General features: G+C 51.2%; 9 protein-coding genes across 9 annotated transcripts; 3 read left to right on the top strand and 6 right to left on the bottom strand.

The window, feature by feature from the left end:
• Positions 1-412: 412 nt before the first annotated feature.
• Positions 413-1,905, bottom strand: KD926_001281 (FAD-binding oxidoreductase; the record flags this gene model as incomplete). The annotated part of the gene is made up of 3 exons (XM_053104975.1): positions 413-1,203; positions 1,276-1,402; positions 1,471-1,905. The coding sequence occupies 3 exons, from the start codon at positions 1,903-1,905 to the stop codon at positions 413-415; spliced, it is 1,353 nt and encodes a 450-aa protein (XP_052951805.1).
• A 413-nt stretch (positions 1,906-2,318) lies between these two features.
• KD926_001280 (dihydroneopterin aldolase domain protein) lies at positions 2,319-3,407 on the top strand (the record flags this gene model as incomplete). Its single annotated transcript, XM_053104974.1, has 2 exons — positions 2,319-3,155; positions 3,225-3,407. The coding sequence occupies 2 exons, from the start codon at positions 2,319-2,321 to the stop codon at positions 3,405-3,407; spliced, it is 1,020 nt and encodes a 339-aa protein (XP_052951804.1).
• An 81-nt stretch (positions 3,408-3,488) lies between these two features.
• Positions 3,489-5,313, bottom strand: KD926_001279 (GMC family oxidoreductase; the record flags this gene model as incomplete). The annotated part of the gene is made up of 2 exons (XM_053104972.1): positions 3,489-5,000; positions 5,059-5,313. 2 exons carry the CDS (start codon positions 5,311-5,313, stop codon positions 3,489-3,491), a joined length of 1,767 nt encoding a protein of 588 aa, XP_052951803.1.
• Positions 5,314-6,262: 949 nt separating this feature from the next.
• On the top strand, positions 6,263-7,311 carry KD926_001278 (cytochrome P450; the record flags this gene model as incomplete). Its single annotated transcript, XM_053104971.1, has 2 exons — positions 6,263-6,586; positions 6,688-7,311. The coding sequence occupies 2 exons, from the start codon at positions 6,263-6,265 to the stop codon at positions 7,309-7,311; spliced, it is 948 nt and encodes a 315-aa protein (XP_052951802.1).
• Positions 7,312-8,460: 1,149 nt separating this feature from the next.
• On the bottom strand, positions 8,461-10,369 carry KD926_001277 (MFS general substrate transporter; the record flags this gene model as incomplete). Its single annotated transcript, XM_053104970.1, has 5 exons — positions 8,461-9,301; positions 9,362-9,502; positions 9,564-9,911; positions 9,970-10,067; positions 10,115-10,369. 5 exons carry the CDS (start codon positions 10,367-10,369, stop codon positions 8,461-8,463), a joined length of 1,683 nt encoding a protein of 560 aa, XP_052951801.1.
• A 552-nt stretch (positions 10,370-10,921) lies between these two features.
• KD926_001276 (glycosyltransferase family 31 protein) lies at positions 10,922-12,271 on the bottom strand (the record flags this gene model as incomplete). The annotated part of the gene is made up of 1 exon (XM_053104969.1): positions 10,922-12,271. The coding sequence occupies one exon, from the start codon at positions 12,269-12,271 to the stop codon at positions 10,922-10,924; it is 1,350 nt and encodes a 449-aa protein (XP_052951800.1).
• Positions 12,272-16,537: 4,266 nt separating this feature from the next.
• On the bottom strand, positions 16,538-17,533 carry KD926_001274 (NAD(P)-dependent alcohol dehydrogenase; the record flags this gene model as incomplete). The annotated part of the gene is made up of 1 exon (XM_053104968.1): positions 16,538-17,533. The coding sequence occupies one exon, from the start codon at positions 17,531-17,533 to the stop codon at positions 16,538-16,540; it is 996 nt and encodes a 331-aa protein (XP_052951799.1).
• A 649-nt stretch (positions 17,534-18,182) lies between these two features.
• KD926_001273 (glycoside hydrolase family 75 protein) lies at positions 18,183-19,013 on the bottom strand (the record flags this gene model as incomplete). The annotated part of the gene is made up of 1 exon (XM_053104967.1): positions 18,183-19,013. One exon carries the CDS (start codon positions 19,011-19,013, stop codon positions 18,183-18,185), a length of 831 nt encoding a protein of 276 aa, XP_052951798.1.
• Positions 19,014-22,112: 3,099 nt separating this feature from the next.
• zrfD (putative plasma membrane zinc ion transporter) lies at positions 22,113-24,161 on the top strand (the record flags this gene model as incomplete). Its single annotated transcript, XM_053104966.1, has 5 exons — positions 22,113-22,365; positions 22,415-22,618; positions 22,668-23,591; positions 23,689-23,788; positions 23,903-24,161. The coding sequence occupies 5 exons, from the start codon at positions 22,113-22,115 to the stop codon at positions 24,159-24,161; spliced, it is 1,740 nt and encodes a 579-aa protein (XP_052951797.1).
• Between the last annotated feature and the right edge of the window lie 462 nt (positions 24,162-24,623).

Raw genomic sequence — 24,623 nt, 5'->3', positions numbered from 1 at the left:
CTCACATCCGAGGACATTGAGCCCTTTACCGCGTGATATAAGCAGGACATTTGGCCTCTTTGACTGGGATGTCTGTGGAAACAGGTAATACAGGAAGAGTATCTACGTTGCACCATGCACAGTACATCATAAACCTTCAAGCTCAAGATTCTGCCCGCAGTCGAATACCTGATTTATGTTATCACTTCTTCGGTTACATTTTCAAACCGCCTGTATCTATAAATAACCCTGGATGTTGACACGTCAACTGCAAACCTGACACAACATGAACTGTTTATGAATAATGTTAGATACTGACATTCACATGCTGTAAGAATTTTAAGCCCGGCCTACAAATCTCATTATATGCCGAGTGCACTTCATATTACAGATATGCAGATCGCTCCAGACCAAGAGCTAAGAATAACGATGACTAGTCTGCCTGTTCAAGCGCATCTCTGCCACGATGAACTGTGCAAAACAAGGAATCCGGATCCCATCTTCGACAAACAGTCGCAACACGCTCCGCATTTCGGCCCCAATTCCAATCATGGCCCATTTTCAAATCACACTCCCCGAGATATGATCCCACCGCATGATCTTTGAATTTTGCCATTGTTTTCTCCGCCCATTTCCTGCATAGGGTGGCCTCTTCCTTGCTTTTACCAATAGCATAAACAGCCAAATAATGTTCCCCTGGGAAATCCAACGACATGTCGGAAACATTTTGCCTATTGCCTAGGCATAGAGGGTACCAGAACGCGAATGACTTGCCTTTGGGAGCACTCAAGCAGAATATCTTCAAGGCCTGTTTGACATCGGCTAGGTTTGAAATGTAGTAATTATCTACGTAGTAGTAATGCTCTTGAGGGTTTGCCTGAACCTGACTGTCGAATAGACTTTCCAGACTTTCCTCTTTGCACACCCACTCGGTGATTATTCCTCGGGGTCGAGTTTGATGGAGCTGTCTTAGTGTATATTCAGCTTCCGAATTTGATTTCATTGTCACAAAGTGAACTTTCAAACAAGGCTCATGTTGTTTTTCTGGGTAGAAAGCCACCACTACAATCTCGGTGTCCTGGTCCGCGCTGGGGAGGATAGATTGAACCCAATTGAAGACATCGTGATATGAAGATACAGGATAGATGTATCCGGACGTTCGGAGGCCACCGGTTGGGTCTGGCATCAGTTTCAAATAGAACTTGGTCACGATTCCTGGAAACACTGGTATTTCTTGTCAGCTTCTCGCAGAAATCCCACGGACTACCTTAAAAAATATCAACTAGGAGCACTCACAAGGCCCTGCGCCTTTGGCGGTGAACAATAAATCCTCATTCTGGTCTTCGTTGCACAGCAGCAGTTCGCCCTGCCCAGTCACAACCTCCACGGCCACAACTCTGTCACAGGCATAACCCCAGTTCTTCTCCCACCAGCTGTCAGCAAATCGGCTGATATTGAGAATAAGGCAAACAAGTAACATGGCTGACCTACCCGACAGTTCCAACCCTGTCCACCATGCAGCAAAAACCCACCCAGTGCGACATCCGGATAGTGGCCCACGGGGAAGAACATGCCATGATGTGATCGCAGGTATTGATTCAACTCAGCTCCTGTCACACCGGGGGTTACCTCGGCGATGCCTGTGTTCGCATCCACCGCCATTTCTTTCCAGTCGCCCAGGTCGACCAGAATTGAGTTGTCGTGCAAGCTCCAGACGAAGAACGAGTGGCCGCCAGATCGGACCGCAACCTGGCATCTTTCGGGCTCCGTAATTGCCGTCTGCACTGCGTCAATGACATCTTGCGCGCATGTCGCCTTGACGATGGCGCGAGGGAAATGTGACGGTCTTTCCATGTTGAAGACATTGTGGATGCGGGCGCTGTCATAGGCCTCTTTGCTGTCTTTAGCCCTCCAGATAGTAGGCATGGTAAGACTGTTTCGAGTATTGCACCTATACACAGGTTATTGTGGACATCTACCCGACCGTAGCCCGCATTATATAGGCAATTCTTCGGTTGATTTCACTCGTCTCCTTCGGTGAGCATGAATGTATTTGAGAATTTGGCAATGCAATAAATTGTTTTCTCGTCTATTACAACATCTGCATGTTCATTAATAAGGGCACCTGATTCTAAATCGGTCAATCCACGCACAAAGTCGATGTTTTCTACGCATTATAACTCGTAATCTCAATTCAAGCGCCGGACTATGAAGAGCTTATACCGGCAGGTTGATCCCCCTGCTTTGATAATCGATCCATGAGAGTGTTTGAACCCAGAGGCCAATTACCTTGACACCCTTTGCATTTCGAAATCACATCCCAGAATACCAATCCTCCAATGTCTCAATCAACCTCTTCTATCCAGACCGCCCCCCAGCCGTCAACTATCGACACAATCCAGCTTAGAGATATCCAAATTCACCTACCCCGTGCACCAGATGCATGGCACCGGCCTGGAACGACCCAGCCGTGCTCCGCGTCACTTCGGCTTTCTTATTCATCATCAATTGCCGCAGCCGAAGCAGACGATGTTTCTCGCACAATCGATTACGGAAAGCTCTTTCGTCGCATCACCCAGTCTATGAGAAAGATGAACAAGACCTCCAAGCTATATGAATACACGCTGGAAAATTATATCATGGGTGCAGATGAAAAACCACTGCAAGACACGCTACGTGGGGAAACAGGTCAAGATGTCCGCTTGTTCGCGGCAATCATGGCGGAATCTTGCCTCGAGATCTTGGTTGAGTGTGCGGTTAGTGCTCGATTTCACTTCTCGTTCTCATCTGTCCTATATGTATCCATAGACTATGTTAACGAGAGACAGAAAGCCTCCCCTCAGTCTACCGCCATCCGTACCGATTACGGTGAATTCGAGCTCAGGTTACATCTTCCGAAAGCCATTCTCCGCGCAGCCGGGGGACTTTGGCATAGAGGTGTTTTTGTTATGAGAGCCATTCAAGAGCAAGGTCGTACCGCTCGACGCCTAATACTTCTCGAAGAGGAATTTGAAATTCGTGAGATCCGATCATTCTGCATCTTGGGCGTCAACCCCTGGGAAAAACTCGAGAAACAGGCCGTGAATATCTCGCTGAAATTCAAGGGACCGGGAGGTCACAAATGGGGATCAACTGTCGTCGACACATATCAGGCAATGAGTCGTGATGTTGCAGAGGTATGTGCATACTTTTCTACAAATAGCTATGGGCAATTAGTAACAATGAATGTCTTGTTCTTGGGGTAGCGGGTCGAGAAAACCTCATTTCAGAGTGTTGAGGCACTGGCTTCTTTTGTTGCACGTATCGTCACTATGGACCATGGGAATGATAAAGTTACTGTCTTGGTGGAGAAGCATAGTGCGTTGGCATTTGTAGGTGGATCAGGATTAGATATTACGCGCTCACGAGCCTTTTACTTGAAGACTTAAAAGTATAAGGGCAGTTCGCTTTGCGGCTCAACGAATAGCATGTCCCATTGAGTAAAAGCCAAAGTAAATATACCCTATCTATCAAGCGGAATCACCTATTTCAAAATCTTCCTTGATAAGGTCTGCCGCCCTCTCAGCAACCGCATACACCGTGGCCATCACATTTCCACTAATCTGAGTTGGAATGACACTGGCATCTACGATTCTCAAGCCAGACATCTCTTTGACACGCAGCCGTTCATCCACTACTCGACCCATGGCACAAGTCCCTAGTATATGATTGAACGAAGTAGTCCAGTCTCGCGCGAACTCTCGACCGTCGTCTCGATCGCACAGATCAACATTTACGGTCGGAACTGCTCGCTTTGCAACCCGCTCAGAGACATGGCCCGAAGAGAACACTCGATCAGCAAATTCCAGCCCAGCAGCAAGCAAGCTGACATCTGCCTCTTCGTTCAGAAGCCCCAGGTCAATATCCGGGGTCGCATGCGGATCCGAAGACGTAATATGGGTGCTTCCTCGAGAGAGGGTGCTAGCAATTGTGACAAGGAAAGTATAGTATGTGTGCTCATGGCCCGACGTATCAGGAAATAAGTTTCTGCGATTGGCATACCCTCTCTCGACATCGAGGTATGCCGCAATGCCGTTGAATTGAACAGCGCCGGACATGGGATCCCGTAGCCGTGAAACGATGGCGTGTCGCTCTACCTCGGACAGTGATGCGACTTGTTCAACTTGTGCCACCACCTCTTCCAATTCATCGTGGGATACGAGGCTGCGATACGGGAGAAAGGCGATCATGCTGACACCGCTGTGGATAGAGGGTTCCTCGTTTACCGCGTAAGTGAGAGACGTCATAGGGTGCTCGCAAAGGTTGTTTCCTACGTCGGGGAGTTCTTTTGTGCAAGGTATGCCGGCAGCTTGCAGGATCTTTGGGTCGCCAATTCCTGAAATTTCCAAGATTTGAGGAGTTTGGATCGAGCCTGCGGCAAGGATAATTTCTTTGGATGGGAATACGCGGTGTAGAGCACCCTGGTAAAGGAACTCAATTCCTGTGGCGGTTCCAATTGCTTGATTGTGTATTATCTTGCACGCTGTAGCTTCGGTCAACACTTTCAAGTTCTTTCGTGCTTCGTGCGGACGAAGAAAAGCGGAGGCGGCATAACTTCTAGTGCCGTCCTCAGGATCAACAGTTGATACGTGATCGTATAGACCGAGAGGTTTCCCACCGTACGGATCCTCTGCTCTTGATGATCCGGACGTTTCGTCGAACGCAGCAATCATGCCGTCCTCGATTGGTGGCTTCCCTGGTGGTAATGAGGTTATAATAGGCCCAGAGTTACCATGCGAGCCGACAGGATCTTTGCCGACACTTCTTTCTGGGCATATCTCCTTCTCGTCTGTCCCATGGAGCCTCTCGCTTTTCAAATAATAAGGCATGAGGTCGTTCCACGACCATCCTTCATTTCCCATCTTCCCCCAAAGATCAATATCCTCTGCCGCGGGTCTGATATAGGCCATGAAATTGATACCACTGGATCCGCCGAGCATTCTGCCGCGCGGGACATGGTGGACTCTATCATTGTTACCGGTCTATATTCACAGGGCTCATGATTAGCGTCATCCCAGCAAGTGTCAGAGATGGTAGTACCTGAGGAGTGGAGTGGAATATCCAGTCATACTCTGGATTATGTAATGTATTTGCTGATCGTTCCGGTCTGTCGACGTTCGGGTCGTTGGCTTTCGAACCGCCTGCCTCGAGAACTCCAACTTGGACATTGGGATTCTCTGTCAGCCGAGCGGCGACGAGTAGGCCAGTCGTACCGCCGCCGACAACTACATAGTCGAAATTTGTGGAAAGAAATTCTGGCAAGTTTTCTGAGGTATACCGTGTTTTGGCTGTCATTTTGGCCAAGTGGTATCAAGTGAGTGAATGGGTTTGGCGATCCTGCTTCTTAGGACCCGTGAGGGCGACGGGTTTATATGAGTTTGCAAACAAATTAGTTGGATACTAATGCTTCACTTTGTGCGTTGTCTAGCCGCTTTGTGTCATGGAAACCAAATTTCAGCCTGAGAGATACCAAGGGGTGGCCGCAGCTACTGGCTTTACACAGGGAAGCCCGACCACCAGCTTCTAAAGTGGAAAAAGCAATGAGACAACAAACATCGTCTGGAACCTATATAATTGGTCGGTGGTTATGGGGTATGGCATTCATATAGGTAGATCTAGTTAACTAAATAGATGAGTCAGATACCGATTAGTGGAGAGAGATGCCACCAATAGCTCTCATACCCTGCTGCAGCCTACGTTCATGGCAATATCAATCGCGACAATGCGACAACAGTCATCTACTTCGGTCCAATATATGATGTGTATATAAATGAAATCCCCTTGACAACTGAATGGTTCGTGGAATGATAGTGCCCTTGATGCTCGACCATCTTGTGCAAAATGTATTATCTACCAACGGATTATTCACTATTGACCGTATTCGGTGTGTTGATTCTATACAAAATCACAAAGGTGCGTTTTTCCCTCCACACTTTCGGTATATTCCACTAACAAGACCATATATTCCCACTCAGACAATACGCAAGGCTTATCAGAATGCTCTTTCGTCGATCCCCGGCCCTTGGCATTCCCGTTGGACTGGACTTATTGCTGAATACCACTGGGTAATGGGAAATCGACCACGATATGTACACTATCTGCACCAGAAATATGGTACCTTGTCTCCGCGTCTCTCATCTCTCTGTCCCCTACTTACCGAGGCTGTCCTCCTCCCGAAATAGGTCCCATTGTCCGAGTCAGTCCAGATGAAGTCGATATCTGCGACATCGACACAGTCCACGAGATGTATAAAGCTGGTAGCGGCTTCTTAAAGTCCGCCTGGTACGACAAACTAGCTCTCAACGGGGCCAAGAATATCTTCAGTGTGCGAGATCCAAAAGCTCATAGTATCCGTCGCCGTCTACTCTCGGCGCCCATGTCCGACGCATCGCTCCAGTCCATGCATCCGACAATCGACGCGAAGGTTAAACTTGCCGTGCGTCAGATGCAGCAGGAGTTGAACGCTCAAGGGGTCATGGATATCTTCAAGTGGTGGTATTTCATGTCGACTGATCTGATCGGACAGTTGACGTTTGGTCAGTCTTTTCAGTTGTTGGAGTGTGGTGAGGTGTGCTCTCTTCTTTTCATCTTCCTTTCTTCCTGCATCACCGAGCGGACACATCTCTCTAATATCAATTCACGTCAACTCTTCTAAAAATATCTTTCCAGAAAACCCAAATGGCCAAAGACCTCGAAACCCTCCCCCGTCTCGGGATGATCGGCTCCGCATTCCCCTTCCTCCTGCGTCTCGCCAGCACAATTCCCCTACCCTACTTCCGCTCCGCAATGCACGCGCGACAACGCATCGCACAATACGCCCAACAATCCATCGATTCCTACCAGACACTCGTCCAGGCAAATCCCTCACAACCCCCACCGACAACTCTCTTCACCAAACTCTTCCACACAGACCCCGCCGCCCTCGCTGACATCCGTATCCCCAGCGAAGCACAGGGCTATATTGTCGGTGGGAGCGACAACACAGCAATCACGCTAACATACCTCGTGTGGGCTGTGTGTCGGGATGAAGATATTCGAAGTGCGCTACTACAAGACCTAGATTCTCTCCCGACGGGGTTTGGAGACGAGGAGCTCAACGAACTCCCATTTTTGAACTGTGTCGTGAAAGAAACGCTACGGCTGTATGCGACGAATCCGTCGAATCGGCCACGGAATCCGCCTACCCCGGGGGCCAGGCTGTGTGGGTTCTGGATTACCAGTGAAGTGACGGTTTCGACGCAGGCGTATAGTTTGCATCGAGATGAGAGTGTTTTTCCGGAGCCGGAGAGGTAGGATTCCTTTGACTCTTTTTGCTACACTATGTTGCTCGTGACTGACAGTTTGATTGAAGATTCAATCCCTGGCGTTGGACCTCTGCCACGAAGGTGATGAATCACGCTTTTATGCCCTTTGGGGGTGGTTCTAGAAGTGTGTTCTCTTTTTCGTTTCTTTTCTTTTCCCTTCCTGTTTGCCTTTACCTCTCTCTTCGATAACCCCACCCCTCGAAACTGCTTTATATCGTAAACTCACTGTAAACACTATACTACATAGTCTGCCTCGGCCTCCACCTCGCGATCCGGGAGATTCGTCTCGGCGCAGCACACTTTTTCCGCACTTTCCCGGATGCCAGGATGTCTGATCGAGAGGGAATGAATGATGTCGAGATGGAGCAAGTCTGTTATTTTATTATGTCGCCTGTGGGAAAACGTTGTTTGTTGGAAGTTGGGTCATAGGCTTATTCCTACTCTGTGGGAGTGGGAGTACGTGGATGTTTATTTTTGACCTCTATGGTAGGGAATAGAGAGGGTGGTGGTGAGGGTGAGCTGAGGCGTCGGCAAGTGAAGCTGGGAATTGTTAATTCATGATATATAATGCTGGACAGTATGTCTGGAACTCAGGGGTTTTATCAGGAGAATAAACGTAACCATATCTTTTTATTCGCCTTAGATATGGGAGAAAAAAAAGAAATAAGGCACAAAGAGAAAAAAGAAACATGTCAGAGTGCAATACTCTACGCGATCATCCCGACCGAGTGAAAAGGAAAAACAAAACAAAAAGAAATCGTCAGCGACAGGACTCGAACCTGTGCGGGCGAACCCAATAGATGAGATAGATGAAGATCTATTCTAGTCTATCGCCTTAACCACTCGGCCACACTGACTGATTATTAATCCTGTTCAATTATTACCGCAATATAAGGAACAACAAGAACTTTGTATGAATCTCCCTACTATAGAATTAGCATAGATCGCTTTTTTCTCCATTCTTTCTTTTGCTGTCGTGTCTGTGCCCCTAGAATAAAACCCCCGAATGAACTTTTCAAATCACGCCAAGTCGAGTACCGCATCCTTTCTTTTGTCCTGTATAAACCTTCATATCAGCATCACGACATGACCAGCCCTTCACGCCTCACACCCTCATTCCCAACCCCACGCAACAACCCTATCCCCTCTCCAAAACCCCCGGAATCTCCGCCCCAGTAGTCCCCGCAGCCTGCCCGGACAGCTCCAGCCCATCAACATCCACCAAATGCGCATCATCCCCCTGCCACCCCTCCCTCTCATCCTTAACCATCCTCACAAAAAAGACATCCAGCACCAACGCCACCACACTAATGCCCACCCCGAAATACAACGCCGCGCGATACCCCCAAATCCGACCCGCCGTCTTCGCGATCTGCGTCTCAATCGTCGACGCAAAGCCCAAGCCAAGACTATTTCCGTACAGGTTGAGAGTCCCGATGATTGAACCGGCAATGCCCTGCTGATTGCGTCGCACGGAGTTACTCGCGATGATTTGGCCCGCTGTATAGACTAGATCCGGACAGAACGAGAAAAGCACCACGCTGGGGAAGACCTGTGCCCAGTAAGTTTGGCGAAGGGGCACGGTAGCCATGAGCACGTTCGAGACGAGGATGGTAATTGTCCCGATAGCGAGGATCCATTGCGCCGCGAGTCTTGGAATCAACCATGCAGCGAGACAAGCGGCGCCAGTAGCGCAGATGACGAAGGGGGTCCAGCCGACGGCGAATTCAAGGGGCGACCAGTTCCAGACTTCGAGGAGCCAGAGGACTTGGTACCAGATAAGCGTGCCGACGGCCATGTAGTTTAGGAGGACGACGAAGAGGAGAGTCAGGAAGCAGGGGGCTTTGAAGATGTCGAGGGGCATGATTGGGTGGGGGGTGAAGTTGCGTTCCCAGATGAGGAAGCCGGCGAAGAGGAGGATGGAGATGATGAGGAGGGCGATTTCGTAGGGTGTTTGCCAGCCGACGCTGGGTGCTTGGCTTGGGGAAGGTTAGTATGGTGGGTTGAAGCAGTATTAGGAGGGAAAAGGGGATACGTACTTCCAGACGAAGTTGAAGAGAATCAGCGAGCCGGTTCCCAGTGCCGAACCGATCCAGTCGATTTTGCCGTGTCGGTCCACGGCGACTTCTTTAGGAGTCAGAGCCCACAGGGGAACGAAGATGGTAGCGTTAAGACATGCTCTGATGCAGTTAGCATGGCTCATTTCCCTTATACCCGGCTTAGAGGTAAGACAAGACATACATGAAGACGAAAAACCACTTCCACTCCGTCTTCTCGAGGAAGGCGCCCAGAAACAACGCTCCAAAGTATCCTCCCATCGGTGCACTCGCACCAAACAACCCCAGACTGAGATTCCGAACCTTTCCAGGCGGATTGGTCGTCGCGATCATTGCGACCGCGTTCGGCATGATCGCGGCGCCGCCAACACCGGATAAGGCTCGCATGCAGACGAACGCGAAGAAGTTATTGCAGAACGCGCTGATCAATGTACACACGGCTAGCCAGATACCGCCGAGGATGAGGAGTCGACGATGTCCGAATACATCGCCCAGGCGACCGCTCATTAACACGAACGTGCCCTGCGTTAGTCTAGTCCATCGTTAGTATAGAAGTCCAGGACAGACAGGCCAGGTTCAGGCACACGCACGCATAGCTGGCACCGATCCACGATGCATAAGAGTCCTTGACCCCCATCGACTCAGTGAGTTTACTTCCCCCCGCAATACCAGAGAAATTGACTGTCATCTGCTGCCATTAGCGCCAGTTCGTTGTATCGAGGTCAGATACCATACCTGGACCAGATTGGCCAGAATAATCAGCGCCGTGACAGCCAGCCGCCGAGGCTTATTGATGACCGTCAAGGAAGCACTTTCAAAGACTTGCTGACCAGAGTCTGGAGCTGGAGGTTCGTCTGTTTGGACAGCGACCGAAGTTTTTGAGCTGGAGGTCAGCTCTGGCCTGGTCTGTTGAGCTGCGCTCGCCACAATCGGAGGCGTCTCCGATGCGGGAGTACTGAGCTCGAAGTGCAGCGATTGCGCCAATGACATGGTAGCAGATAGCTTGAATTCCTATCGCAGCGAAGAAAGGAAACTTTCCATGAGGAGAATACAGAGATTCGGTAGAGGAAAGAGGAGGACGGGAGAACGAAAGATAAATAGCGGCATCTGGAGCTCCCTTTGTGAATCACTCCGCGCGGGGAATCAATTGTTCATTTGTAATCCATCCGCGAGTTTTTGGCTAAATGCTTCATGCCAAGTAGGTCGAGTGGACACATCACGAAGAGTCTGTTCGGATGCTGTTCGGGTTGGGTTATGATAGGCCGCTCGGGATTCGAATTCCTAGCAGCTCGCACCATGAAGGAAGCTGGGGTTTCGCCGCTTGACAACGCTCAATAGCACCTATTCGAGAACAGTCAAGCTTCACTATGCTTTGCTCTCGTCTAGATTTTAAGTGAAGGCTTGATAATTCAGTACTCAAAATGTCCTAACCATCTCTGTTCGGAAAATCTCCTTCTGTCTATAAGATCGTTAACCTTGAATTACCAAATCTAAATAATAAGTCGAAAGTATATACATGAAGCGTAAACCATCACCATCAATCTAGACCACCCACAGCGCCTGCGGACACGACCCCATCTCCTGCACCAAAGCATCGATCCTCTCCGGGATCCAGCCCGAACTGATGCCCGTCGCCGCACTCCCCAACTTCGCCGTGGCAGACACCCAGCAGGTATCGGCCTGCTGGGCATACTGCACACAATCCGGGTCCGCCAGGCACTTCCTTCGACACTCGACCGAGCTGCGACTGCGACTCGAGATCGAATTCTGCGGCGCAACGCGATTATCCCAATCATACCGCACACCCGTCAACTGCGGCTGTACGACCTGGAGGAACACATCGCGATAGAGCAACAACTCCCTCCCCCCGCCAAACCACTCGCGATCCAAGCGCCAGAGCCGAATAACGTCAGGAAGCGTCAAATGATGAAACGTAACAGGCGCATAACACCACGGCGTCTTATAGTAATCCGGCGAGAAATAATCCAACTCCGAGGGCGGCCCGATCTGCAACGCCGGCCACGACCAGAGCAATCCGACCCCAGACTCAGCAAGCAACTGACCCAGTACACAATCCCCGGCCCAGTTCTCGCGCGTAATGCTATCCCACCTCGCGACGTCCCTGCGTCTCGTCGCGGCGGCCCTCTCCATCGCCGGTCGCGACAAGACGATCCCCGAGCCTCCGTGCGCAAACAACACGTCCAGGATCTGCATCTGATTACCTAGATAATACGGCCGTCGATGGTCCAGCTGCGCTAACCAAGCGACCAAGTTCGGCCACACGAAATACGTATCGGCTTCCATGAACACGTACCATTTCGCCTTCTTCGGCTGCTTCAGCGCCTCGTCGATCATGGGCAGAAACTTCCACTTATCAAGCTTCCAGCCAGGGTTATTCGGTTTCCCGAATACTGTGTTCACATCCTCGTTCAAATCCGCACGAGTCAGTGCCGCTCGCCCCGCCTGTCGCACGCGCTGGTAGACGTTGAACTCCTCATTCATCCACTTAACCGGGTCCGGAATATCACGAAGGACGTCATGCACCGGCACACCGTCGATTTCCTCCGCGTAGTCCGAGAAAATAACGGAGTGTGGGACGCAGCGGAGGGTGGTTTGGAGGTGCGTGGGCACTTTGTCGCGCGCTTCCGTGACGCCGGTTTTCAGGATCACCAGGATGTCCTCCATGCCGGGGATGGAAGGGCAGGGGGCCGTGGCATTATGCGGGGCGTGGTCCGGGCGGGTGGAGGAATTGGTGCTGGTAGATGAAGAAGATGATGCTGTTGAGTCTGAACGGCCGAAAAAGAGATACAGTGTGAACAAGAGGCCTAGGAGAGGCCAGACCCAGGGGATGCGACGGCCGGGCGGACGCCGAGGGTGGAATAATGTCGCCATGAGCGAGTGTTGGCGGTATTAGTTATTGAGTTATGTTGGTCGGTTGGTCGGTCGGGCGGGCGGTCTTCTATCGGTATACAACGCGCATGGTGCTTTGAACACGAAAGAAACGAACGAACAGCGAACAGCTAACAGGGGAAAGAACAACCCAGGAACTTAACTCCAACCCCGGGACGCGCCATGATTTAATATTCAATCCCTGCCAAAGATTGGCATGATTGGCATGATTGGCAAGGGAGCAAACCAGCGAAAAAACGACGAAGGAAAAAAAAAGGGGTGGAGAAAGCAGCAAACCAGCAGCTGCAAACCGCGCAATTCCCCCTTGCACTAAAGCTTGAATGCGGGAGGATCGTCGCGCTTTTTGCCTTGGCTGGGCCCGTGTTGACGTACGCCAGAAGCCCAAGGGATTCCAGTCCTTGGAACCACGGAGGTTGGTTGGGGAGGTTGATTGGATGGGACAGGGGTCGGGCTGGGGCTGGCTGGGTCTTTGATCGATCTCGTTCATGAGATTAGAGAGTTGGAGAATGTGCCAGGAGGGCGAGTCAGAAGTTAGGGCTGGAGGAGGCGCATGACTGACAGCTGCTGGGGTTGGTGTGTTTCATCGGGTTGGGGGAGGAGTTTATTCTCGATCGCAGATGGGCTGGTTCTTGTTGCATATTCCCTAAGTTATTATTATCTCTGCAGTTTCATCTGTATTCCGCAAGTATTCAGTAAGGTTTGGCATGCTCCCTTCCCTGCCTTCACGAATATCTGCAGATCCTGATCGCCACCACATTATGTAACGCCATCGTATTCGTAACACGTCCTTGCCCATATTCATCAAGACATTGTGATCTGTCCGACGCGAGAATACGACAACTGAGATGGAAATTCTCCTAGATCAGACTGACAATCTGTCATGCCACGATCGCTTGGTCTTTATGCTTAACGCAAGAGCTCCTTTTGGCCCCTGCGCCTGACTGTGGCTCGGCGTGACTCAAGCGCCATCACTGCCGCGCAAGGCTGAACTCACAGCCAATGACTCAACGATTGAGTTGGCTGTGCTGACTCCTCTCTGGTCGCAAGCGCTTCCCTTTCAAGATTCCTAGTCGATTAGTGCTTCCTTTAGATCGTACTAGGCTGCAATATGCCTGGCTGATGTGGCGGTGGCTGTTGACGGGATCACTTAAGTAGACTCTATAGTTCCTTGTGGCGGATGTCTCTCGATGAACCTACCAAATTATTCGACAGACAGAGAAGAAATCAATCCTTATCATGGCAGCTGCCTGCGAATCTTCCGTCTTCATGAATAACCCTTTCTCAAGGGACCCCAAATCGCGCCAGCGCTCAAAACCCCGGCGCGTGGAAAGAGCACGCATAAAGAATCACCTGAAAACAATACAACAAGAACCACACCACCAACACCACCAACCCAGCACATTCAATACAGAAACCCACGAACCCGACCTCCTACAAAGGTACCCAACCTACACCCCCCTCCCCCTCTCAGGGCGATTCCCTAACCAACCCAATCCCAGATTCTTCTCCCTTCCCCCCGAACTCCGCAACCATATCTACCGCCTCCTCCTCGTGCAGCCCTGCAAATGGGATATGCGCCATTTCCCCAATCTAACCTGCACCCCAGTCGCTTTCGACAACCCGGGCCCCAGTACACACTGGTTCCCCCGCTATTGCAACAACAGCTACGTCTGCGCCGCATGCCACTGCGCCAGCTGGCTCTGGCGCGCCAGAGTCCCCGTGGTCGTGTCCCCTCTACGAAGCGTGTGGGCACCTGAGCCCACGAACCCGTTCCTGTGCGATAACTGCTACTCGGAGAAGATACGCGCGAAGAGAGAACTTCATCCGCGGTTACGACTATTGAAGTGTTTATGCGTGAGGCGCGAGAATCTGCATATTTTTCTGATTAATAGGCGGTTTTATGATGAGGCGTCGCGCGTGTTCTGGACGGAGAATACATTCGCGTTTGAGAATCTGGTTATTATGGCTGATTTTCTAGAATCGATACGTCCGCAGACGAGAGATATGATCACCAAGATCTCCGTGGTCGCGGATCCAGATGGGGGGAGTTTAGAACCGGTATTGTCGAGAGATGTCCTCAGGGGAATGTACTGGTTGAGACAGTGTCGCGGGCTAACGGAGTTGGAGCTAGATGAGTGTTTCCTGGAGAAGATGTCCTGGGTCTTGAAGGTCAAGAATGTGACGCCTAAAACGCGGGTCCGGTTTATTCGGTATGAAGAGCTCAGTCGGTCGGCGTTTCTGGGGGATTGGTGTCCGCCCGTATGGAAGATTCTGAAATGTCGGAAAGATTCCCAGGATCCGGTGGCGGAGAAGTTGGCAGCTAGTATGGTCAGACAGAGGCCGTTGACGAACAAGGCTGTGAGAGCGCTGTTTAAGAGGTTTAGGGGGTCGGATGGAGAGGTCGTGCGCGAGGATGACGAGGAGAGTTATTGATAATTAGTATGGGAAATACCTGCGTCAGTTGAACACAACGAAGGCAGCTCGAGTTGCCCTATACGCAAGGAGTAGGTTGGTGCATCTCAACCTATTCTAACCACAAATAACGTTTCGAGAGGGTCACAGTTACAAGTCTAACTGTGCGAAAAGAACTTCGAGCCCCTAACGTCATTAAAACTGGCAGACGCTTTATTAAGCGCAGGCCCTTCCAGGTTAACATGTATATCATTATCGAGACTACCTCTGTAGGCCGGAATCTTACAAGCACAAGCCAACAAGAATACTTTACCTGCTTAACCCCTACCAAGAAGACTCAATCGCTTAGCAATGTCCAAGCTATTCTCCCGCCGCTCTTTGGCTCGTAGTATGTCGCAGGCAGTCCCATCTCCTTTAGTCGGCAGGCTACTGAAGATAGACACACATCATCATTCCGTGCCGGACTTCTACGCCAGAGGTACATCATCTCCTTGATACCCACAGACCAACAATCTCTAACTCTACGTCCAGCGGTCCAAGATGCCGGCGGCGACCCATTCGGCTGGCCCACGCCCTCATGGAACGTCACATACTCCCTACAAAACATGCGTATCAACGGCATTAAAAAGGCAATACTATCCTTCAGCCCCAGGCCCAGCTATCGCCTCTAACAACCAGTCCATTCGGGCCCTCGCTCGCCAAGCAAACAAATACGCCGCCTCCATCCGCGACCAAAATCCAGGGCACTTCGGCTTCTTCGCTTCCTTACCCTCTCTCCTCGACACGGACAGCGCTCTCGCTGAAATCCAATACAACCTGGACATCTTACGCGCCGACGGCGTCTCACCCGCTACGGTGCCGGAAACTACTATCTGGGTCATCTAAGCTTCACCCGGATCTGGGAGAAGGACGCGCGAGAAACTATCGCTTTCATACACCCTACGCACCCCGTCGATACGACCCGAGCAAATCCCCTCCTTGCCCTCCCCGCCATCGACTATCCGCACGAGACGACGCGCACAGCGGTCGACCTGATCATAAACGGCATTACGGAGCGGTTTCCCCGCTGCCCGCGGATCATATCGCATGCGGGCGGAACGCTACTGTATTTGATTTCCAGACTAGTCGTCACGACCGAGGAAACAAGACATAGTAAGCCCCTATTCGGAACGGAGAAGACTTCCAAGGAGTTGATGGCCGGGTTTCGGTCGTTTTATTATGATCTTGGGTTGTCGAGCGCGCCGGGAGTGTTAACCTGCTGTTGGGTTTGGTGCCGCATGAACATGTTCTATATGGTAGGTGGTGTTTGGCGCGATATTTTCTCTGCTTTTCGGTGCTAATGATTTCTCCTAGGCTCGGACTTTCCGTACGCTGAGGTAGATAAAATTGTTAGGTTTAGGGATTCCTTAGACTCGTATTCTATAGAGGATGAGTTGCGCGAGAAGATTTATTCTCGGAATGCTGAAGCCTTATTCCTTATTCTCTCGCAAGATGGGATAAGCCTATAAATCTACCCCGAGATAGTTCTTTTTGACGACAAACAGCGCCATGTCAAGAATTGAGTGTCTTCCCCATACTTTAACACCCGGGGCAAAGTGCATGACGTCATGACAAAGGATTGGCGCGATGAGCAGACGGGAAATTGGATGCCGATCGAAGTTCTTCATAATTTAACTCGAGGATCTTCATATGATTGATCTTCCATAAATCAATTGACTATAGCTGAAAATTTCTGCACCCCCTGAAGCACCGTAACACCGACAACAAAACTCCCTGGTACCTCGCCTAATCACACACCAACACCAACGCTCTCAACACAACCCAATCAAACTAACTCTATGCGACCAAAACGCCCCGGTATCTCATGTGCCCATCGTTCAATGTCTTCAAACACTCGGTCGCGCCGTCGGCGGTCAACGGATAGGTCATCTTGATCGGCTTGATGCCATGGAAAGCCGCAAACTCCAACATATCGCGATGAACCTGGCGCGACGAGACGATGGATCCCTGCACACGCAGTCCCTGACCCAACAGCGTCATATACGGGAACTTGAACTCATCCATAGAGACACTCAGCGGCGAGATAACAGCGCCAGCATCCAAAACAGTCGTATACAAATTCCAGTCCGGCTGGGCACTCGTCGTAACAATCAAATGGGTCAATTTATTCCCAATCTTCAACTCCTTAGCCCCCTTCGTCGCGTAGAACTCAGAAGCGCCCAACTTCAACGCCTCGTCGCGTTTACTATCCGTCCCCGAAAACACCACCACCTGGCATCCCATCTTCGCGGCAAACTGAATCGCCAAGTGTCCAAGGCCGCCGATACCCACGATGCCCACGCGCGACGTCGACGTCACCCCAGACACATGCATGGCATTATACACCGTCGAGCCACCACACATCAGCGGCGCCGAGTCCTCATTGCTCAGACCCTCAGGGATCTTAAAGAGGAAAGCCTCGCGCCAGATGCCGTGCGAGGCGAACGAGCCCTGATCGGTATTGGCGCCCGCGTACATCTTGCGATCCGGACACATCGTCTCCCATCCTGTGAGGCAGTGGGCGCAGTATCCGCAGCAGTCATGCTCGTAGCCCCAGCCCACGCGGTCGCCTTTTTTCAGGAACTTGACGTCTGGGCCGGTTTGTTCGACGATGCCGGTGCCTTCGTGACCGAGTGCCATGTCCGCTTGCTGGTAGTGGAGGTCGGTGCCGCAGACGCCGGAGTGGGTGACGCGGACGAGGACATCGTCGTGCGAGAGGTCGGGGCGGTGCGTGGTGGCTTTTTTGATGGATCCGTCGCTGGAGCCTTTGTAGACGGTGAAGTCGAAGCCCATGGTGATTATTGGTTTTAAGGTTGGAGGTGTAGATTGGATTGAATGGTATCGATCGCTTTTTGTTAATCGGGGTTCAAGATCGTTTCATGGGAGCTGTGATTTATGATTCATTTAATATTTATAGTTCCTCGCTGTTTCCATGATGTCACTGGAATGCTTCGGATATCGAGGAACCCTAATCCTGCACTTAACGTCATGCGGTGGATTCTGGTCCCCACGAGCAGTTTTCCGTCGTCCAGTCAATTGATCCAGGGTTGCAACTTGCAGCTAGTTACAGTTCGAGCTAGATTTAAAATTCCTCAGCCGCGGCAAGCTTTGGGTCTGGAATCGGAATGCATGTCGTATCACTTGCCTAGGTATGTTGCTGTTGTTTCATCCCTCCCTCGCTTCCAAAGGATACCGCACTTTTTCTTTCTCGCCACTATGAGTAAGGTGCACAGTGCCATGTGAACTTGTTCCAAGCAAGAAACACCCTCCAATTCAATTGCAATTATCTAACCAACAGTAAAACTCAAAATATTCAATTATTCATACAGATCAACCAACCGCCCCCAATCACCCACTAGTCACACTGTAGATCAACCCATCTACTACCCACACCCAATCCAACCCAGCCCAGCCTAGTCCAGTCCAATCCAGACCGACAGATCTAAACATGATGAAACCTCCGCATGCGCATAGTAGTAGCATTACCATGGAAGCTCGAGCTCATCCCCTTCCCCAACCCCGCAACCAATTTATCCCCCAACGCAGTAATACTCTCCTCGAACTCCTCATAGCTGCCCGCATCCCACTTCGCCTCATCACCCGGAACAGCCTCCTTTCCAGAGAACGCGATATACAACACATCCTTCTCATCATGCCCACTGTCCCCATTCATATCCTCCCCAAAGCAAGCCGTCGCAGTCGCAAGACTAGCTTCCCCAACAAGCGGCTTGCCATCGTCACCGTTCGTATCGCCCCAGATACCGTAGATCAGTTTTCCGTTGCACACGACCGCCACGAGAGATAGGGGCTCGACGCCATGCGCACGGGGGTCAAACGTCGGATCGTAATCCCCCTCGTTACCCAGCACGACATACGGATGAATATACGCATTCAGATCCTTAATCCCATGCTTCGAGGCTTCGTCTTTAAAAGCCGTCTGGCCCTGCGTGTCCTTCGAACTGCCGCAGCGGCCATCGCCTGAGGTTTGCTCGCCATCGCAGTCGATGTCCATGTTCACGAGCTCTTTGCCGGGGCCCTTAAGGTAGAAGCCCTTGTTGCCCATGGATCGGCTACAGTAGCTGTAGGAGGTCGGGCCTTCGTCGGTGTCATGGAAGCCGCCTTGCAGGAGGTCGGAGCCAGAGCAGTCGCCGGCGTTTTTGACGTGCGAGTAGAAGGCGGCGACGTTGGCGGGGATTTCCTTGGCGAGGACGCCGGTGGTGGTGCTGAGGAGGAGGGACAGCGAGGCTGTTGCAAGGGTTTGTTTGAGGTGCATGGTGGTGGTAGTGGTTTTTTGGTATGTAAGTGAGTGAGTGAGTGAGTGATTAAATGAAAGAAAAGGAACGACGAAGCAATTGGCCCGCAATTGTACTGATATAGGAGATTGGAAAGAGAATGTTTGATGATGAGATAGATTCTTGACAACCGGGGGATCTGTCGAGCTTTATATCCTCGTCGAGACCGTTGATCGCCGTCGCTGTCACTGTGCCCGACCCATCAAGTCATCGTATCGACCAGTAGACTTGGGGCCAAGATTCTGCGATTCAAAGAGAGAGGGGCCCGTAGACCTGTCATTGCAAGATTGTGGATACCGACCCGACCTAGAATGCCCCCATCGTAAATTCTACGTAGCGCCACCGATAGCCCCGAAACGTCGCTGGGTGAGAAGAACAAAGAAGGGGAGAATCCTATCCATTCAAACGCCTCTCGCTACCTCATCCTAGAAGACTAGTCCTCGGCAGCCATGAAACGCCTCCCGCTGAAACAGTCCTCGTATCTCATTTGATGAAGTATATCGAGGCGATATAATTTCCACCACCAACTCAACCAACGGAACACCGAATATATTCAATCACTCAGTATTGATTTTGTGGTGACTTCCGTACACTGTACCTACAAGAGCCTGTTTCATCTACAGACAAAGAAAGGCGGCAACAGGAACAGGACTAGTCGATCTGGGGCCAAAACGGAAACTATTTTTTTTGGACCCTCGCTTACGGTGTTCACGAAGAGTGTGTTTAGACCAGTTCCCCAATTCGGGTGGTACTTTGGCGCCGACAGTCCGTGAACATCTGATTGATATCTCCTATCGACAGCTGACTACTAGCCGGTTGCCTTCTCCGTCAGCAGCAACTGGTACTAAATAGCCCTGTGGACCGGCGGAATACGGGGAGTGCAGATTTGGGTTGTGGCGGGTGTTTCAGGAGAGGGCAAGTACGAAGTATAGATTGGCTATTGCTCAGTGGGATAAAAATAGACACCGCGCGGAAAAATTTGCCTGCAGACTGCAGTGAGAATTGAGCAGAAACGACAACTAGCACAAACGGAGGAGAAACAGTCCCGGTGGGCTAGAATTGGGGGCGGATCAGGATCAACCCACAGGGACCGCCATCCGTGTCCGTGGCTGGAATTCATTTCATTGGGTGATTCTAGGCCCAGAAACAGTTAAGAACTGAAGGGCGGTTCCGGAATGCTTATTGTTTAGATTAATCTCCTAGATGCTGACGGTTCGTGGCCTGTCAGTTTTCCTCGTGGTGGAGACTAAACGGAGTCTGGGGGCCGAAGCGTCGAGGGGAGGTAGGGCTGGTCTGGATGGGTTAGCGATCGTCAGGTTATTCTGGAACCTGTTTCCGTTTTTATGCTAGCTGGTTGTTAAATTATTGCTAGCGAAACGCATCGTTCAACTCCGTGCCTATTTTCAATCTACTGAGTAGTCTAGGAATCAAATTCGGCACCGGGGGCGGACAGGTAGCTTATTTCTCACCATCGGAGGCGTTTATCTTCCGTGATAGTCTGTTTCTCTTGAAACTCGTCGATCAATGCAATTCATGGTATGGCACGGTTTATGACCTTCCTTCTCATCGCGGGCCAAACACGAGTCTGGCAGGTGATCCTCATCCGAGATAATGAGACAAGCTGCCAGGCGCAGAGTCGGGGGTGTATCCGGTCCGGTGTCAAGTGTGGTAGTATTCTTGACACATGATCGGATTATAGTTTTTCGGTCATGTCGATCACTCTACCTCAGACAGTTAACGTTTCCTCGTGGATGCTGCCTGGTGGTGGCGCCGAGTTCGCCGAGTTTACCGTTCGGCGATGTTGCTCGTGTTCTGTACTGTGAGTCCTTTTCTTTTGACTGTTAGGGGGCTTTCGACATTGAGTCTACTGCTTTGATATTATGATCTGTACGATCACAATGGGAGACAAATACAGGAGTAACTGGTCCTTGTAGGTTGACGAGATGATTACAACCGATGCTATGCTGTGCTTCTGGCTGACCCCTTCCAGTCAACGGTGGAAATAGAATACTATGCTCACACTATTCGATGACTTTGCTTTCGCTCTGGACCTATCTAATGTTTGCGGTCTTCTATGCTACTGGCTGGAATAAGCTTTTCACAATAAGTGTGGTTCTCGTTTTCAAGCCCTTATCTATCCAGAATACGAGCATGTGAGTTGTCCATTTATAGTATTGGCTTTCCGCCTGGTAAGTCTCAGCGCTGAGCTTGACTGCGAATTTGTTGGCGCTAAAATCTACCTTATTAACTCGGAGAATTTCCAGTCGGGTTCGCAATCAACTCCATCAGATTCCTGCTAACCGCCCGAGGACGTGAGGATTTTATTCTGGCCTGAGATTATGTTTGCGTAGGGGTCGAAAGACAAATCAATATGTAGAACACTGTAGCGATACCTATATGCCTATGGTAATGTGCGCTGAGTCTGAAGCTACATACCCATAGTCTCTTGGCTAAGACTGCACAACAATTGCGTGCCCTCAGGCCAGTACATCTGGGGTGTGGTGAGAGATATATATTTGAGTTCAGCAAGGCAGCGGTGCATTATGCCAGATGCCGTGTTCGTTGGCAACGGTAGGGGTGAAGTGGTCGTGGTCGGAAGATATCATAGCCATAATGTCCACGGATTCAAGGCCATCCGTGTATCCCATGAGGTGAATCACCATCTGGATAGATCAGATCTACTCTGCTGCCTGCAGTGTTCGGCCCGGAGGAAAAATGCCAAGACTGTCGGGCCGGGGGATTCTCGGACGGAACGAATTGCGTTCAACCAAGTGGGACTGTTTTCCACTCCCGGCACCAATGGCAGGCCGCATCCGGATTGTGGCGAGTGTTGATTGGTCCGCTGCATCCCGACCCAAGGTGCGCCAAGACCAGCCTTACCAGATCGAGGGACCGCGGGAGCGTGACTAATACGACCCTAAGGCACCCAGGCCACCGTCGTTACGTCGGACGGTCCACGTTGAAAACTGTCTCGCTCGCCGCAAGCGTCAGTCTCCTTTACCTGTTCAATCCACTGGTTCACTGCAAGACTGGAACGTAGTCCCAAAGTACATAAAGTACCCGCCGGTCATCCAGCAACCATGAACTGCCCCTCTCGCACCGACGACACCCTGGAGCACGACGAGTGGAACCAGAATCCACCCTCTCTGGCCCCGGATCTCACTACTCGCCAAGACCTGAATGGCATCTCTAATGTCCGCGAACGTGAGGACCATGGGGGTTTGACCGGAGTATCGTTCGCCTGCTTTGACGAGGCAGGAGGCACGCCGATACATCCAATCGACCCTGAGAAAAAAGCATCGTCCGGGCTTGGGGCGTCTCTGACTCAGTCAGGTATGTGGATGGCATCGCGGAGGTTGATCGTGCTAACGTATATCGACAGAACGCCCCGTTTACCTTTTGACCGGCGGTGCTGGTCAGGGGAAGCCCCCGAGTACTATTCACTCAATGCCTCAGACCCTGCAAGGCTGGGCAGTATGGCTGCTGTCGGTTCTATTCACCGCAGCCCTTATTTCTCATGACACTATCTTGCGATATGTGTACTCTTTGCGATCGCCTCCTACTGAACTTGAACCATTTGAACCAGGTAAGGTATCCTCCTGTAAATTCCATCCAATGTCCTCTGACCAAAGTAGTCGAACGTTCCTACGACATGCCCCTTCCAAAACGGGACTCCTGCGCCTCCAACAACGTGAAAGGAAGCCAGTACAACACCCCTCTGCACGTCGCTGCCCTCTTCATCATCTTATCCGTGTCCACCCTTGCCTGCGTATTCCCCGTGCTGGCCACCTGGTCCCCTCGGATGCGCATCCCCGCTTCGTTCCTCTTCTTCGTCAGCCACTTCGGTACCGGCGTCCTGATCGCCACAGCCTTTGTGCATCTCCTGCCAACGGCATTCCAGTCCCTCAATGACCCCTGTCTGTCCAAATTCTGGACTTCCGACTACCCCGAAATGCCCGGCGCCATCGCCCTGGCCGGCATCTTTCTGGTGACGGTCATTGAAATGGTCTTCAGTCCGGCCCGCCACTGCTGTCGCGTCGGCGTTGGCGAACAGCCCGCTTTCATCTCGGGCGGCGAGACCGAGAAGGGCCCTTCCATGCCCCAGATCGACGTCACCGATCATTCGACTGACCCGGAAGGCGAGCGAGACGTCTCGCAGACGCAATCGCAAGGCCAAGATCTGGCGCATCTTCGTGACATGGGTCCGCTTGTGGGCCGCTCGTCTAGCATGAGCCGCGCTATAAACCGCATGGGCGAAGACCCGGAACGCATCTGTCGCATTTCCTCGACCCCCGAGGATCCGCAAGGCTACCAGTCGCAGCAGCCGCCCCAGCAGCCTAAAGTCGAGGCCATCGCTCAGGATGCCGAGCGTAATGCCTACAATGACAGCACAGACGACGCACAGACGCTCAATCCGCAGCAGAAACACAACAAGGCCGTGATGCAGGTGTTCCTGTTGGAGATGGGAATCCTGTTTCATAGTGTTTTTATTGGAATGTCGCTTAGTGTCTCGGTGGGGAATGAGTTTGTTATTCTTTTGATTGCGATCGTTTTTCATCGTATGTCCATCCCTCTTCCTTCCTTTCTATTTTTTCCCTGTCTTCTCGGTACAATCTCCTTGAAAGATGGTCGCTGACTCCACGGATGTACTTTTAGAATCCTTTGAAGGCCTCGCTCTCGGCTCACGCATCGCCGCTCTCGACTGGCCGGAAAAAGCCCCCCAGCCATGGCTCATGTCCTTGGCCTATGGATGCACGTACGTCTACCAACCCTATTCCCCAAACGTTTCCCCATGCCCCACTGGCCTCCCAGAATCTTTCCTCCCAATAAACAAACCCACCCCTCTCTCTAACCAAAAAACGAAACCCAGAACCCCAATCGGCCAAGCCATCGGCCTGGCCACACACACGCTCTACAGTCCAGACTCGGAAGTCGGTCTCCTGCTCGTCGGCACCATGAATGCCATCTCGGCTGGCCTGCTCATCTTCGCTTCTTTGGTGGAGCTGATGTCTGAGGATTTCTTGTCCGACGAGAGTTGGAAGGTCTTGAGGGGCCGGAAGAGGGTTTATGCTTGTTTATTGGTGTTTGGGGGTGCGTTTTGTATGAGTTTGGTGGGGGCTTGGGCTTAATCCTTCTCCTCTCTTGTGGGAGTATGGGGCTTGAGTGGGGTGGATGATTGTCTGCGTGAGACATTGTGTGTGTGTGTGTGTGTGCGTAAAGTTTGGAGGAAGGGATATGGAGAGGAGAGGAGAGGAGAGGAGAGGAGAGGGTGATTGTTGAAGATGGTTGTGGAAGACTCGTGGTATTTCTATGATGATGATGGTGATTTTGGTGCGCCGATAAGACCTACAAGTCGAGAAGGAAGTGCAGATAGCTGGCTAGGAATACGTGTGAGTACTGGATGGGGAGGTGATCATGTATATAGAAGGTTTCTGGACATAGTTCTCGTGAGTTTAAGTGCAGATACTCAAGATAAATAGTATAACTATACGTGATGTCATACATTCCTCTTTTTGTTTAATCCAGCCTCCTATCTAATGATCTGATTGTGAACCTTCAATTAGGCATTGATCTGAAACATCTAAAATATC

Source organism: Aspergillus affinis (genome assembly GCF_023601865.1).
Source record: "Aspergillus affinis strain CMG 70 chromosome Unknown NODE_125_length_105666_cov_89_023118, whole genome shotgun sequence".
NCBI lineage: Eukaryota > Fungi > Ascomycota > Eurotiomycetes > Eurotiales > Aspergillaceae > Aspergillus > Aspergillus affinis.
Note: the sequence above shows the minus strand (reverse complement) of the source record. Positions and strands in the feature narration are given on the sequence as shown.